Source organism: Thalia democratica, chromosome 3 (genome assembly GCF_965202585.1).
Source record: "Thalia democratica chromosome 3, ktThaDemo2.hap1.1, whole genome shotgun sequence".
Lineage (NCBI taxonomy): Eukaryota > Metazoa > Chordata > Thaliacea > Salpida > Salpidae > Thalia > Thalia democratica.
The window spans coordinates 54,503,135-54,519,809 of NC_139167.1; the positions used below are offsets into that span (position 1 = coordinate 54,503,135).

General features: G+C 25.5%; 1 protein-coding gene across 1 annotated transcript; it reads right to left on the bottom strand.

The window, feature by feature from the left end:
• Nucleotides 1-1,854: 1,854 nt before the first annotated feature.
• LOC145832415 (dynein regulatory complex protein 9-like) lies at nt 1,855-13,270 on the bottom strand. The gene is made up of 7 exons (XM_082939733.1): nt 13,148-13,270; nt 11,048-11,170; nt 9,972-10,262; nt 8,309-8,371; nt 8,006-8,141; nt 6,278-6,381; nt 1,855-2,133 (listed from the first exon to the last, which is right to left on the bottom strand). Exons 1-7 carry the CDS (start codon nt 13,268-13,270, stop codon nt 1,855-1,857), a joined length of 1,119 nt encoding a protein of 372 aa, XP_082795859.1.
• Between the last annotated feature and the right edge of the window lie 3,405 nt (nt 13,271-16,675).

Genomic DNA, 16,675 nt, shown 5'->3' on the forward strand with positions numbered 1-16,675 from the left:
ATTTATTATTAACAAAAGAAAGACTTATTTTTTTTTAGAAAAACTTAAAAATTGATATTTTTAAGTGAAAAAAAGTTTAAGATAGGCTACTAATTTTAAAATTTGGGACTAATTTAAAGTGCTACAAAACTTATTTGTACAAAAAGAAGATAAAGATACTATAATTCAAAAAAAATCTCACACGATGAAAACAGATTGCATTACTAAAATGTGTAAATTTTTTAATTTACACATTTCAACTACTGTAAAAAACTTATTAGTTCAATACTTATTCTAATGCACAGCATTAAAATAAAGTTTAAGTTTTAAACTACACGCCTACAAAATATTTTACACTTTTTTTTTACGATTAGAGTTTTTAAATATTATACTTTTATGATTTTAATGAAAATTTTTTTAAATAATTATCTTAATTTATTATATAGGAAATCGTAGTCGTTGCAGTATGCTAAAGATCTTTACTCGTATTTTTTATTTGTTAAATACAGAAATCAAAACTTTTTATAATAATTAAGGCAACGTTTTTTAATTATGATTACAAAGATTTTCTTTGTAAGTCATAAGAATCATAACTGACCAACAAATTGCTCACATCCAGCCAAAACTGTACGTTTTACTTTTAAAAACTAGTTATAAAAAAGTTATAACTTTACAAATATTAGAAACTTATGACAAATTCACATGTAAAAATTTATAATTGAGTTAAAACTACTGGTTATTACAACGCATGCGTTTTTACTACTCTGCTTCAACTTAGTAGACGCTGCATTTCTATCGGTATAAATTTCAAAACATTAACTATTTCTTTCACAATTTTATATTACAACAAAAAAAACTTTTGTTCTGAATGAAAAAAGTATTTTCAAAAACATTTTATTCCAGGACTAGTCGTCTAAAAAATATTTCAAATGTATTTAATAATATTTTAGCAGGGTTCTAATTATCATTAAAAACTGCTACTGAAATGTAATTTAGAAATAACAGTCCAATATAAAGCTTTTGGATGGGAACGAAAATATTTAGTTACTAAAATAAATGTAACGTTTATAATTGCATTGAAATTTTATTACTTTCTAATCCGTTGATTTAGAATGAAAAAATCACATGTTGCAAGATAATCCACAAACATTCTAAAGCTGTGTTTTCATATTTGTCTTATGTATACTGAAATTTTTGAAAACTTTAATCTAAACTACAGTAAAAATGATTAATTATATACTTGAATAATTAATTACTTTAATTTTGAAGAATATTTTTTCAATAAAAAAGTCGATTAAATTTTTTATTTGACTTTTATTATGACTGATTTTATTTCTTTTTTTCTTACGTTAAAGGTAATATTTTTAAAACATAAAAGTTATAAGCTAATGTGTAATTTTGAATATATGGCTTCAGATTTGTGGTTAAATACAATCCACCAAAAACAACACAAAAACTTTCATATTGCTTTTAAACTATTAAATAAATGTGCATGAAAAACAAACGTGTTAAAAGTTTAAAAACTAGTTATTAAATTTGCAATAACAAAGCAATAAATAAAGCAGCACAAATATAAAAGCTATTAAACTAAAACTAAATTGCACAAAACAACAGTCACACACACTTAACTTGTATCAACTTATTGAAACGTTTGCAAAATAAAGTTTTTCAATTTATATATTAATTAATTTTTTGATAATTTTTTTTTTCAATAAAAAAAATATACAAAAGTTAAACTACAATTTTAATTGATCTTTTTATTAATAAATTTTTAGTTTTGTTTCAAAAAATATCTCAAAAATGTTTACAGTTTTTTCATATAAATACAACTAGCCATTTTTTTTAAATTCTTGTTATTGTTTTTTTTTTGTTTATTTAATTTTTCTTCTTTTTGTTCTTCTTTCCCTTCTTCCTGCCCGGCTTGAACGGTCCCCAGCTCCTCTCCACCAGTTTCGTGCGCCACCAGCACTGCAGCAAGATGGCGCTGTCGAGCTCGTCGTGCTCCAGCCGAGCCTTCCTATTGGCTCGTTCCTTGTTGATCCTGTCGTGCACTATGAACTTCTCGTACTCGTCGAAGAGCAGCAAGAGCTCTTCGGTTTTCTCCAGGTCACGAGTTCTGTTCGCCTTCAGAGTGTCCAGCTCGTGCTGCTTTTGCTGTGTGACGTCATAAAGACTTTTTGTGATGTGTTTAAAATGTAAATTTAAAATCGAATATGCACGAAGGGTCACTTTTATACGCGAGTAAAAAAATAAATTAAACAAATAAACAAGCTACCGACCGAGGGTAAGGGTTAGGGGTAACAGTGATGGTAATATTAAAAAATTAAAATTAAAAACTAATAAAAATTACTAAGAAACAACAAACGAGAAAGTATAAAAATGAATAAATTGTAAAAAACAAAATAGAAGAAAAAAAAGTTACCGATTGAGGGTAAGGGTTAGGGGTATCAGTGATAGTAAGAACAAAATATTAAAAATTAAAATTAATAAAAAGTTAAATAAACTAAAAATATTTTCAACCCGTGCAAAAGTGTCTTCGTGCTAAAGTGTCCCTTCGTGCATATTAGACACCTACCCATTTAAAATAGTATTGTACGGTTGAGGCTTATGAAAAGTCGCCAAAATAAAAATATAAACTAAATTAACAAATAAATGCTTAATTGGTTTTTGTTTCGAGGTTATCGAAGTAAAAACTTGGCAAAACTAAATTAAAATGTTTATGTACACCAGGGTTTCCCAAAGTGGGCGATATCGCCCCCCTGGGGGCGATTTTAGTAAGGGGGCGAAAGGGGGGGCGAAAGGGTGGGCGATAACTAGTAAGGGGGCGAAAAGGGGCGATTTTAAAATTTTGGGCTGTCATAAAATTTTTATTTTTTATATTGCTATTTACTAACTTTAGCTTGCTATTAAATATTTGACCCTGAGGTCATATGATAGTTATATCACCTCATGATGTTTCCAATTGTTTTTTGATAAGTCACTAAGTTAGACTAAGAAATAAAACTATACAGGGTTGCCAATTTACCTAGAAAACTGGAAATTGACAATTTAGGCAAAAAAAAACCTAAAAAATCTGGAATTTTTAACAATTTCAACATATTAAGTAGTAAAATTTCGATTTGACACAAAAAATCTATCATATAGATAAAAATATGGATCCCTTCGAGGCAGATCTTTTTGAAGTAAACGACTTACAGGAAACCTTCTCAGACTTACAAACTGACCTTGAACTTAAAGTAAATTTTTCCAAAGAACATTATGAAAGCTTTTGGACTCAACAAAAACTAAGGCAAAAGTATCCAATCATTTGAGAGGAATTTAGATTGTTGTTCATAGTTTTTTTTTTCTAGCTATGTTGTTGAGAAAGCTTTCAGTTCAGTTATCAACATCTTGAGCAAAAGATCTAATCTAAATATTTGTAAAGGAGACTTTATGTTACTGATTGAGAATCAGATTAGAAAAACTTGCAAGCAGTCATGAACCTCATCTTCACATCATATTAGACTTCAGTAGCAGACATTATTTTATGAAAGTTTTTTTATTTTATTTGATCTTTTGAAATACTTCCTATTTAACCTGCTTTGTTTTGTATTTAAGTAGTGTTTTTATAATAAAACTTTTATTAAGTTATTTATTTTACAACAGGTTTGCATAATGCCTAATAAATATTAATTACGGTTTACTTCCTCCTGAGTTCGCACATTTTACCCAAAAAAACGTGTAAATTTATATTTTTTAAAGTTTAACTTAAATAAAGTCTATTACTAACTAACTATTAATAACAAAAAAAACATAATACTTAATAGCTTATATAGATCTTTTTTTAATAAATGTTTGTTTTATGTTTGAGTTGGTTTCATGTTTATGCATAACGTTATTGCATATAACATATTTAAATTTATCATTTTGTAAAAAAAATAACAATAATTTTTGAGTTTGCACTTTTTGATTTTGTTAAAAACCGAACTCAAGCGGAAGTCTACTGTATTTTTTAAATGGTTTATGCTTTAAATCTGATAGTTTTATTTTGACCTGGTTAATTTTGTAGTGTATATTTGTATATAATTAGCAATTAGATTGTGTTGTTTTTTATTAGTTCAGCACTAGCTGTTAGTTTTTCACAATTTTCTTCTGGTAAATTATTATAGGCTAATAACTAGAGAAAAAATAAATTTTAACAGTATTAAATAAGACACCAAAAAGAATGCTACAGTTGCAAGACAAAATTTTAACCTAATTAAAAGAATTTTTTAATCGATTACTTTTTGTTCACAAAAATAACTGTAAAAATGTTGATTTTATTTTTTTGAATTTAAATTAAGATTAAAGAAATTGTTAAAATTAAGGTTTAGTTTCCTAAAGGTTATTCCACGTCAAATACTATTTAATTGTATTCTACTACAAAACATATAGTTTAAAAAGTTTAAAATAAAGTTTTTAACTTTATAACTAACTTGCTTATAATATATCTTAGTATTGAAATTAATAATTTTACTGCATTTACTGAAGCTGTTGATGAAACCACTTTTAATATGAGATAATCAACCAGTCGGTCAAACTTCCTCAAACTAGATCAGAAATTATGTTTTATATTTATTTTATTATATTTAAACGAAACTATTCATTCTTTTATAGTTTTTTAATCTCTGGTATAGTAATTTTAGAGTATGCCTATCTATAAAATAATTTAAGTATTTTGTGCGGCTTAAATAAGTCACTTAGTATTAACTTCTAAATGTCGGAAATTCGTTATATGAGATATTATTATAATGTCAGGTTTAAGAATTTAGATGGGTAACCTACGGTTAAGATCCAGTCAAATTTCGACCCGCTAAGTAACTTGAAAACTACTTGTGCAAAATAAACAAAATTAAGTCTTTTGATACTTAATATTTTGAAATTTGGTTTTCAGTTCACAATAGTATTTCCTAGATCATAATAATACTAATTAATTTTATTACAATTTTGCTCGAGTTTTTTAATTTTCATATATGTTATTTTTTTAAATTATGCAGCCCGCAATTACATTTTTTTAACGAGTTGAAACTAGATCTTTTAGTAAACATGAATTGCTGATTACAAAAGTTGTCCACCACTACCCTAAAAGTTTCAAAACAATTCATATCTAAACAGGATTGATTACAGATTACACAAGGCTTTTAAATAATTAAATATTTTAATACACTTTACTGGACTTATAAGAAAACAAATGTAACTCATTTTCTCAAGCCCTGTAAACTACTTTGAACACAGCCCAAAAGTGCGTGCATAAGTAGTACCAAACTAAATTACATTTCGAACACAGCTTTTCCGGCTCAGAAGGTTTGTACTCAAGAGAAAAACTACTTTATAAAATCGTGGGGGCGATTATTTTTTAAATTTCTGAAAACGGGGCGAATTAGAAAATGAGTTTGGGAAACCCTGATGTACACAATATAAGTTACTATTTACAAGAAAAGCTTGAAGTTTATTTATACAGAGCTAAAAAAATGAATTGTAGTTATAGTAGGTTTAATATTTTATACTTTTTGAAAATTAATTAGCATAAAAACTTTGAGCTATAAACTTAATTAACATACAGTAAATAATTAAAAACTCTTCAATTTAGCACATTAATACCACTATATATTTAGAATCAAGTACAAAACCACCAAACTTAAACAATTTAAATTAAGATGTCTTTAATCTTAAATGTTATTATTTATGTGTTAAGGCGTTCTATTTTACACTAGGAAATACTTAGTTGTAAAATTTTAAGATAAAAATTTACCTTATGTATTATAACTTTCTAATCTTTAAAAAGCAGCGATTCTTAGCCTGGGGTAAATTCTCTAGTTTTAAGAGGTAAATTTTCTTTATTACAAGTTATGTAAATTAATGCTTAGTGAATGTAATTTTAATTTATAAGTTAGTATTCAATTGTAATTTTTCAAAGTTAAATAAAACTTTAAATTTTACGATTTTTTATACTTTATAAGCTTAAAGTTCAAAAATATAGTTTTTTTCCTAAAAATTTAACACTTTTTTGTATATTGGGGGTAAATTTGGTAATTACCTTCCAAAAAGGGGTAAATTTTTTAATAGCTCTTTGAAAAGGGGTAAAACATTGTAAAAAGGTTAAGACATAAACTTTTTTTTTTCTTAACCAGAAAATAATAACTTAAACTTGTAAATTCTAAAATTTTCAATTTAATTTTTGGATTGAACAAAATTATAAAAACAAATCTACAATATACACTATAAAGGAACTTTACTTGAAAAACTGTATATGCTTGCTAGTAAAACAATTTGCACAAACTTTTGTATCATTTTCATACTTTTTCATCCAAAACTCAAGTTTTTCTTCCAGTAGATCGTATTGCTTGTTCAAATAAAACTCAGTTTCGCTATTGACTCTTGTTTCTATGAATAGTATAGTACTGAGTGATTATATAAATTGTTGGTTATTTACTTAATTTTAGTTCCTTCTAACAATTAGGGTAATTATGCGCGAAATCTTAATATTATAAATATACCAATTCAAAATGATATCTCGGAAAAAGTACTTATATCAGTATAAAAAAATATTAAACTAATTATAACAAAAGCAACGAACTTAATAATATTTATACACGTCGTAATTTAAGTAACAATTTAGCAAACTAAGAAGAAATAATGTAGTATTTTGAGTGTTTTACTTTTACTTTGATATTATTAAACAATTGCTTTTTTTACTCACATTTAGTATTAGGATGTAATAAACAAAAGTAACCCCACACGAGAAGTAAGAACCGCTGTTTATGAGCATCGAAATTAAATTGATTATTAAACTTTGACAAACGCTCACTTAGCAAAAGTTTGAAAATAGTTTCCTCCATTTATAAGGTATCGCCTAGTTTGGATAAACCCTTAGTCAAAAATACTGTTTTTAATTTTAAACAAAGCTTTTTCTGATCGGATAACTTTTTATTAGGTAAAAATCAGTTTTCAGATTAAAAGTTAATGTCAATTCCTATCTCCGAAAAAGTATGGCACTGGCAACTCAGCTGTAAATGCTTTAAAAATACTGCAGTAATACAACTTTTAATTGTTTAAGTACTATTGCTTAACTTCTAATGTATTTTACAAAAAGTTTTTTAGATTAAGCTATGAAAGTCTTCATTTCTTTTGAAATTTTTCAGAGTTGTTGATGTTCGTTCTCGTTATTTTCTTTATTGAAAGCCTATTTAACATTTTCATTTGTACAAGTAGCGGAAAAATAGTCTTTTTATTTTGACTATACGGCTGATTCTCTTAAAAATAACAAGTCCTTAGCGATTCTTAATAAAGAAATACATTAACATAGTTTGCTTATAATAGAAATGCTTATTATCAGGGCTTCAAGAAGTCTAGTTTCAAAGACTGCTTAAAGAGGGGAAAATGTATATACCTAGAAAACTAGTTTTTACTTTTAGCCAACCGTAATAAAAATAATTAGGACCAGAAATTTCTTATCTGTTCAACTATATCAGTGTTTTTATTGTTTATCAAAACTTTAAGTTCAATTAATTCTTTACATAAAAAATGGTGCAATAACTTGGGTAGTTTTCAAAGGAATTTCTAAATATTTATAAAAGTTGTAAATAAGAAATAAAAGATTAGACTTATCAAAAAAAAAAACTTTTATAATCCTTAAAACAACTTATACATAATATTAATGTAATTAGGTTTGAAAATAACCAATTTTAACAAAATTATTTAAATGCACCAGAGACAATATTTTTTAAATTAAAACGACTCTTTAGATATTTTTAAAAGTTATAACTTTTGTAAAAACGTGTATTTAGTAAAATTTTAGACTTTAATTTTTTATTTTCTAAATCAATTCAATTAAAAATGCACATAAAAATATTTCTTAATTCTACAGACCTATAAAAGCACTAAAATTCATCACATTCTATAAAACAATTTTCAAAATATTATAATCAAAACATTTTAACACGTTTTCAACAGGAACACGATTCAAAGAACTAGCCACTACTCTTAACAACTGATAAACTGTTCAAACCCTTTTCACTCAAGCAATCGATGTTGTCGAGTTCACCGGTAATCCCGCCCTCACTGACCTGGCACTTTCTGGCGTTCATCGCAACCACCAGCTCGGCTCGCTTCTTCACATACTTACCTTCCATGTTCGACTTTGCCTGTTGTTTATTTGTTGTAAGTAAAATGTACCTGCGATCACGTGTGATCGGATTTTTTGTAAAATTTATTGTGTGATTTTCAGCAGTCATGATTTGAGAAATAAAATATCTCCGGATTACATTTAAAACTTGAAAAATATTTTTTTTTTTAATTAACAAGTATATACCTTCATTTCTTGCAATTGATCTTTCAAATGTGCGATCAATTCATTGCAATTTTCTATTTCCATCTAAAATAAACTTTATTTATCATGAAGATTTATATATTTTATAATAATTTGTATTGTAAATCTGTAGCTTTTTCTAAATAAAAACGGTATATGATTATAAACTTTAGTTTTAAAACTTCTATAATAAGTTTTACGTTGATAAAATTGATGTACAGGTTTATTTCACGTATGTAAACATTTTACAAAAAAGTTCAACTTATTAACTTTTTTATAAAGTAACTTGAACAATATTTTGATTTTCGAAAGAATCATTAATTCAACTTAGGTAGTAAAAACACTAAAAGACTTAGGTAGTAAAAGATTAAGTCTAAATTTTTCCGAATTACACATAGAAAACTTAAGTCTAATATGATTTTAACCTTATGCTAGGTAGTAAACTTAATATTAAAAGTTTAAAAAAATATGAAACATATATATTTTTTTTAATACATGAAGAATTTTAATATTTAAAAAAGGCTTAATCAAATTCTAAATACTTTCAACTTTACATAAAAGTTATTCTAATAAAAATTCAAAAATGGTAGCCTAAAAAACATTAAAATTTGAGCTCTTTAAGAAATTTTTTTTCATTTACCAAATTAATCTCACCTATATTTTTTAGATTTAATTGCTTGTACTTAAAAAACTAACAAAGCTACTTTTAGCTTGAGATTTTAAAACACATAACAAGTTTCAAAAGTTAAAATGTGTATCAACTAAATTAAACTTTAGTCTACTAGTACCATAAAACTTTCAACATAAAACTAATATGTATTACAACTAGAAAATGCTAGAGGATAAATCAGATAACTAAAAGATTACGCAACTTCGAAAAAACATCATAAAATGTATGGTCTGTGGCAATCGTTTACTAACAAATATCATATGTAGAGCAACAGTGGTAACAGCGGAGAACTTTACGCAACGCTTTAAGCCAGCGGGTTTAACGTTGAAAGTAGAAAACATAGCATAAATGTTCTTTCAATAACAGTATAGACAAACTTAAACCACTCTTTAAAAAGATATTTGTGATTTAAAAGATAGAACTGTAGACATTCGTGATAGCTGAGAAATTGTTGCACGGACAAAAAAAAATAACTAAACACATGGATGTATTATTTTCAATATGAGAAAAAAATTCACTATTAAAACAAAAACAAGATTCACATAATAAAAGACAACTGATAGTTTTTATCAACATTTTTCAAACTGTTAATCTAAATAGCTTTGAAAGTTTAGGCAACTTTAATCAAGGTTTGTACGCGCGATTTTGCAATTTTGACTTGATATTTACCCTAAGCTTTCTTGGTATGAAACCAGTTAGTTTCTACTTTAATTTAATGACATAATAAAGCCTTCAAACTTTAAAGTCAAAATATATACACTTTCATTCATGTTTTTGATTTGTTTAACCAAGTGACTGATGGTTCAGCTTACTTTTAAAGGTAAGTAAAAAAATAGTTTCTCAAAAAAAGTTGTGTTTTATTTAACGATCATCTACAATATTTACATAAAGCAAAAAACAATAATAGAAGTAAACCAAAAAAATACTAATTAATTTGGTATAGAAGTTTTTGATCTGAAACTTTGTTATATGTCAAAACGTAAAACTTCAACACACCTCATGCTCTTTCTTAACTTTATCAATTTCATTTTTCAGCGAGGTTATTTTACTTTTGCTCGCTTCTTCATTGACGATGGCCTGCTGCTGCTTCAGCTTTTCTTTCTTTTCTTTCTGAAGAATATCGTTCAGTGGCGTCCACTCATTTTTTTCTAACAAACCCATTTGGGTTTTGAAAAGAGCCATCTCAACAAAGTTGCGGTCCAGCTGCAGTTTCTCGTAGTTTTCCTTGCTCAATGGACTTGTAATTGAAACTTGTTCTATGCCTCGAAGAGACATGTTAATTTCATTCTGAAAGAATTGACTGAACTAAATTTTAAAAAAACAATTAAAAACATAGGTGTTTTAGTTTTGTTTATAAAAAAAGTCTAACTTAGAACTTGTTACACATAAACAATCTAAAAATAACCTTGAAATTGAGCCAAAAACAATTTTTGTTTATTAGCAACTTTTAAAAACTATATAAATACTTAATTAGTTTAACACAATGTCTGACTAAATTTCAAAAAAGCTTTCATTCTTAAATTTTAGTTGTTTAACATGAGAATTCTTAAAACTTATATATAGCTTTAGAAATATTAGCTAGCAGGTATGTCCAATATCAAACTATATCTTAATACAGGAGTTAGCAAACTACGGCTGCAGACTAGTTTAAGCCTGTCAAGCAGAAATATTCAGTCTACAATTATTTTTTGTGTTTCACATAAACTAAGTATATTAGAAAAACACTAGTTGTTGTAGTTGGAGAAAAACTAAAAACATATTTTTAACTTAACGTAAGTAAGCTGTGGTATGAATTTAACTATTCTTTAATAGAACTTTCTAGTTCAACAACTTTAAATAATAATTTTACTGAAAAATAAAGGTTTGCGAAATACTTAGATTATTAGTTTAAGTTATTCTTTATAATAATAAACTACAAAACACTGTTGTAATATATCACTATATATTTTTCAAAGGTTAAACACTGTATTGTTACTTTTAAATTAAAACTAGACTATATAAACAAAGAACTGTTTAGCATGCTTTTTGAAGTGAAAAATAATTAATTTTTGATAAAAATATTTTTTAAATACCTTGAGTTGTTTTACTTGCAGTTTTTCTTTGTTTTGTTCCGCCCTCGACTGCAAAACTGCCACCAATTTAGCTTCGGTGTCCTGGGCATTTCTAATGACGTGGTTAATTTCTCTGCTGATTACCTTTAATAAATACGTTGTAAAAGCTTATGGTTTCAATAAGAACACTATAGGCTCTTCAAATAAATTAACCTGCTTTAGTGTCAAAAGTTTATTTTTTATTCAAAACGTCATAATATGGTTTTATTTAAATAATTATTTTTGAACACTATTAGCTACACGTTCAATGTACAAAATTGAAGACAAACTAGATAACTTTAAAAAACCCAAATTGAAATAGTTCGTAAAAAGTTTACTTTAAGTAGCATAAGAGCAAAAAACAAGTCAAGGAAAAGCCTTACAAAACATCAAAATTGTTATATAAAGTTTGTAAGAAAAGAATCCATGCAGACAAAATTATTGATATTCATTTACAAACTTGTTTCATAAAAAATGTTTTGCTCAATGAACCAGCTTGTCAGTATAAATAAACAGAACACAATTCAAAAAAAATCAATACAATTTGTTAAAGAGTACAAAATGAATTTTTTTTTATATAAAAATAGTTAGCCTTATTTGGAATTTCATAACTAAGTAAAACTATAGTTCAAAAAAATGTGTAAGGAAAATAATAAAATTATCTAAATTAAGTAAGTACAAAACTAAAAACTTTATTTTTAACTTAGTCTATACATAAACGAAAAGCAGTAGTATAAAAGACACATGAAAAATAGAAATACAAGATTTTAAAGACATTTTTATAATAAAAACGTTTTTAAATATTAATCTAATTACAAAAAAATCTGAAAAAAATAATTTTTTAAAACAAAACTATCAAGTATTTATACATAAATACAATGTAAAAATTTCTAATAACTTAACTAGGAATTAAAAATATATAAGTCAAGTCAATGTTGTTTTTAATTTTAGATTTCAACCTAAGAGTTTCCACAAAAGTTCTATAAAAGTTTAACATATTTTATATAAATTTTAAAACAATTCATAGTCCTTTACCTTCTACAGTATCAATATAAAATAATGTAGTAATCTAGGATAAAATTTCTAAAACAAAATAGCAAAAAATCATTAAAATGAGTCTTATATACACTAAGTTTTTTCAAAGAATATTTACATTTTAAAATTAAATTAAACATTTAAAACGACACTTAACATTAAAGTAATAAAGGGATACACTTTGTTTTTTTATATATTGATCTTAGTTTATAAGATGTAACTTTAAAAGGAGTTAAATCTTAGTTTATATATTTTTATCCTAGCTGTAAGACACTTTTAGCTGGTTAACAATATTCAAAAATACTTTAAAGATTTAAAATATCACAATCTTTGTGTTCAATAGATTCCTTATAGGAAGAACAAGTTAAAAAGACAAAAAAAGGATAACTTATTACAAAAATAACTATATCTTAGTGTTTATTGAAACTGTTATGATTTTTAGAAATTGACTGATAGTTTTTACAAGTGTTATTTTTTGTAAAAAATATTTTACTGCCCTAATGCCTTAACTTAAAAATAATTGCCTAAGAATATGTAACATCCATAGAGTACAGTGCATCCACTCTAACCTGACTATGTTAGGTGAGCTTTTTTTATAGTTATGACAGGACTAGCCTTTGGTCAAATAGGGAAAAAATATTTTTTACCATTTTTATAGTATGCAGTTCATTAACTAACACACATTTAAATTTTTTGTGATTTATTTTACTTTTATTTCTTACAACAAACCAAACAATTACAGCACACATGAATAAACTAAACTTTGATAAAGTAAAAAAACAGTTTTGCAAAACAAATCAAACAAGGTTAATAATTAGCACATTGTTTTTGTAACAGAAATTTAAGTTTTTTGAGTTGAAACGTTGTTTTGAAGTGAATTAGTTAAAACTACTTCTCACTTAAACTGGCCAGACTAGCAAGGGACTAGATTAGCTAAGATGCAACTTATCATACTAACATTGCGAAAAAAAAACTATCACTTTTTTGTTTTATAAATTATTTATTGAATAAATGAGTGTTGGCTTATAAAAATTAATGAAATAGTACCTGGCAAGCCTCAGTGTCAACATTGAGTTGGTATGGAAGGGATTTACCTAAAATTCCCAACTTGTTGATAGCATCATCAAGAATGGATGCATAACAAATAGCAGTTGAGCGATCCAATGCCATTTCTTTTCACTTGAAGAGTTTATACTTTAACCATAACTAAAACTTTATAAAATGTAAATAAATACTTCATTCATAACTTTAACAAAAAACTATATTAACTGTAAGACTGTTTAGTAAAATTTCAAAAAACTATTTCACTATTTATTCTTTTAACTTGTAACTATAACTTAATATGACTGTTTAACTTCTATATCGTTTCTTATTTCATAGAGATTCAATTAGATACTTAATTCAGTGTTAGTGTTAAGAAACATTTTGTTTTGTAGGTTTATAGATATTAACATTTAAAGTTAAAATCAAATACTTTAAGTTAAGGGCATAGTTAATTTTTATCATTTGTTAAAACTTAAAGTAATTTTTGAGGTATAAACAATCAAAGTTAGAGAACTCAATAGGTTATTTATAGAATGTGAAAACTAAACAGGCAAAATTGACTATTTTAATAAAAAATTATCTCTCTCTACGTTTTTTGAGATAAATACCTTAATGTTTTGGAAAATCTACCTTGCAATAATTAGGAAAACCTTTTTTAAGGAATATTAAACTTTCAATTAAGATTTTTTTTTTTCAAATTTAGTATAAAATTAAGATTATGTTTGTATTTTGATCATATTTTTTTAATTTTTTCATAAAATTGCTACTACAGGATTTGCTAAGTATTGTAATAAGGATTACTTAAAAACTTGAGTTATCTATTTTAAAAATCATAGTAAATAGATTTTTATTTATTATACTTATTTACCGTTTTAATTTCCTCCTCCCATAAGGAATTTATTGTAGTATGGATTTGACTGGCTATACCTCAAAAGTCAGTTTAAATATAAATGAGCTGTAAAAAACAAATCATACCTTTATAAAAACTTTAAAAATTAAAACCAAGCTGTTTTTTTTTTCCTCTAAGCCCTTAATTACTCTTAAGTTATTTTTCATGATGCTTTAATTTAATCCTTTTATACATGCACATTTTAGGTTAAGTCATATATACTCATTTAGTATTTATTTTAAAAACAAAACGTTTCAAATTGAAGACTATTGTAGTTTCAATAACTTGAGCCTTAAAAACAAACTGTCTAAATTGATGCTGACAAAACTTGAAATTTTTATAAGAAAAATTGTAGTCTAAGTATTAGTCTAACTAGTTATACAAAGTGTATGATTTTAGTATTTAATTTCATTATCTATTATTTTAAAACTTTTATCATAAAGAGTATGAAATACAAATTTTTACAGCATTTAAAAAAAGTCCTTTGTTAAAAATAAATTTTTGAAATAAATAAATCAAAATATTAGAACTACTACAACTTTTTCCATACAAAGTTAATTTTTTCTTTATTCTTAAATCATAAAAAAACACTAATTGCAAAGAAATTTATGATTATTCCATGCTGAAAAGCTCTATTTGATATCAAACTTTTTCTTTTTTAATTTATGAATTTCTAATCTATAAAAAAGGTATTAATGATCTGATCATCTGAACAACTTCTGTGAGGGAGGGAGATGTATGGTGAGAAAATTTTGTATCAAATTTAAAATTTATAAGAAGTTAGTACAAATTGAGATATTTGAAGTTTAATAGCATAGGGAGTCTAATTTTTTTTTACAAAAACTAACATTGGCTCTTATATGAAAGCTTTAAGCATAAACTACGAGCTAGTTTTTATAAAATATATAAATTTGAGTTAGTTGTTGAGATATAGAGGTTTTTGTAAAAAGTTTCCAATACAAATCTAAGGACTTCACCATCAATTTTCTTGGAAATTTAAATTCACTAAAAAGATATCTTCTCCTTCATTTTTCAAGTTGAGACCTTAAATTTTCAAGAAAAATTTATTTTATAGTTTGAAAGACTTTGAGTTTGCAACTTAAAAATTATCACTAAAGTTTGTTGAACAATAAAAAAAAGCTTAAAATATTTGATCCTAGGACCTGGTAAACAAAGAACCTTACGGTTATTAAGTCTCACACCAGGGATACCTTTTATTGTCTTGTTTAGGACAAAATAAAATACCGTAAAATAAAAACATCATATTTATAATAAATAAAGAAAAATAGTAAGTTTTTATTTTAATTTTTTTCTATTTTTAAAAATTAAAAAAAATTCCTGCCTTCAAGATTTGAATATTAGTTATGGACTTACTGTAAAAATTTGAAGAAGATTGGTTAAAAATGAAAAAGAAGATAAATTTTTAGTGAAACAGCCTTTTTTCTTCTAAAACAAACCTATTGAGGTCACCAACTTTTATCGTTTATATCTCAAAAGTTACTATGAATTTTCTTAAGGGGTTCAAAATATCTGATAGCTCAGATTAACTTGTAATAATCAAGGAGGACCCTCCTGTCCCCTTAATATTTTCTTTATAAAAAACCTTAGCTGAATTAGTCACTAAACTAGTTAGAATCTAAATTCTAATATCAGCCTTTTGGCTGTTTGTTTTACAATCATAATGAGAATAGAGCTTCTTTCTGAAAGCAATATTAAAGTAATCTACAGCACTGCATAACTTTTAACAACAACTTTTCAATAAAAAAAAATTTGAGCCTGTAATGCTGACATATCAAATAAATGAGTATATAATTTTTGATTTTATGCACAGGAAGACCTTTAAGTAAATAAATATGTTTAAATATATGCATAAACACTATCTATATATTCTTCAGAGTAGTTGGCAAGATTTAATATTTTATGCCACTACAAACACAACTGAACTTTAAAAATATATTCTTTTATAAAATATATGTATATAAAAATGAAATTTAATTATCTACATAGCATAAAACTTTTAATAGTGACTTACAGTAAGCTGTTTTTATATATTTAGAGAGCTACAAAGTTTTGTACGCTTATAACTCTTTTTTCTAATTAAGAGAAAAACTACAAATATAAGCTTTAACATTTTATGGTCATCAAAGGCTATAAAAAGAACCATTGTGTTATTAAAGTAGAAGTAGCAGCATGATCAAGTATTTCACCAAATAAATAAAATAAAACTATAAAATTATCAAAAATAAAATATTTAAAACATTAGTTTACTGCATTGTATTAAAATATTTAAAACTTAATTAACTCACCTCATACAAGGTCTAAAAAAACTAACCTTATTTGTTCAGAAAGTCTTAAAACTAACAAGAGTTCCACACAAGAAAAAAAACTGACCTGAGGCTTTAAAAAGTATCAAGCTAGATTGATTCGCAAACCTGTTAATATGACAAAAGTTCTGCTATAAGAAATAATATTCTATTGAAGGTAAAATTACAAACTTTCAATATTTGTTAGCTTAATATATTAATTTTTAAACTTTTAAAGATTAAATTTGATTTCTGTTTTTTTTCCAAATTTGAACAAAGCAAATACTATCCCCGATAAAAATCAACTCTTCTGACTATTTTCTTATTTTTCAATTCTTG

Coding starts and splice junctions, on each gene's coding strand:
- LOC145832415 (XM_082939733.1), bottom strand. CDS start 13,270: ATGGCATTGGATCGCTCAACTGCTATTTGTTATGCATCCATTCTTGAT. Junction 10,263..11,047: donor TGCAAGTAAAACAACTCAAG/GTATTTAAAAAA, acceptor CAATTCTTTCAG/AATGAAATTAACATGTCTCT. Junction 6,382..8,005: donor CGATTGCTTGAGTGAAAAGG/GTTTGAACAGTT, acceptor TACTATTCATAG/AAACAAGAGTCAATAGCGAA.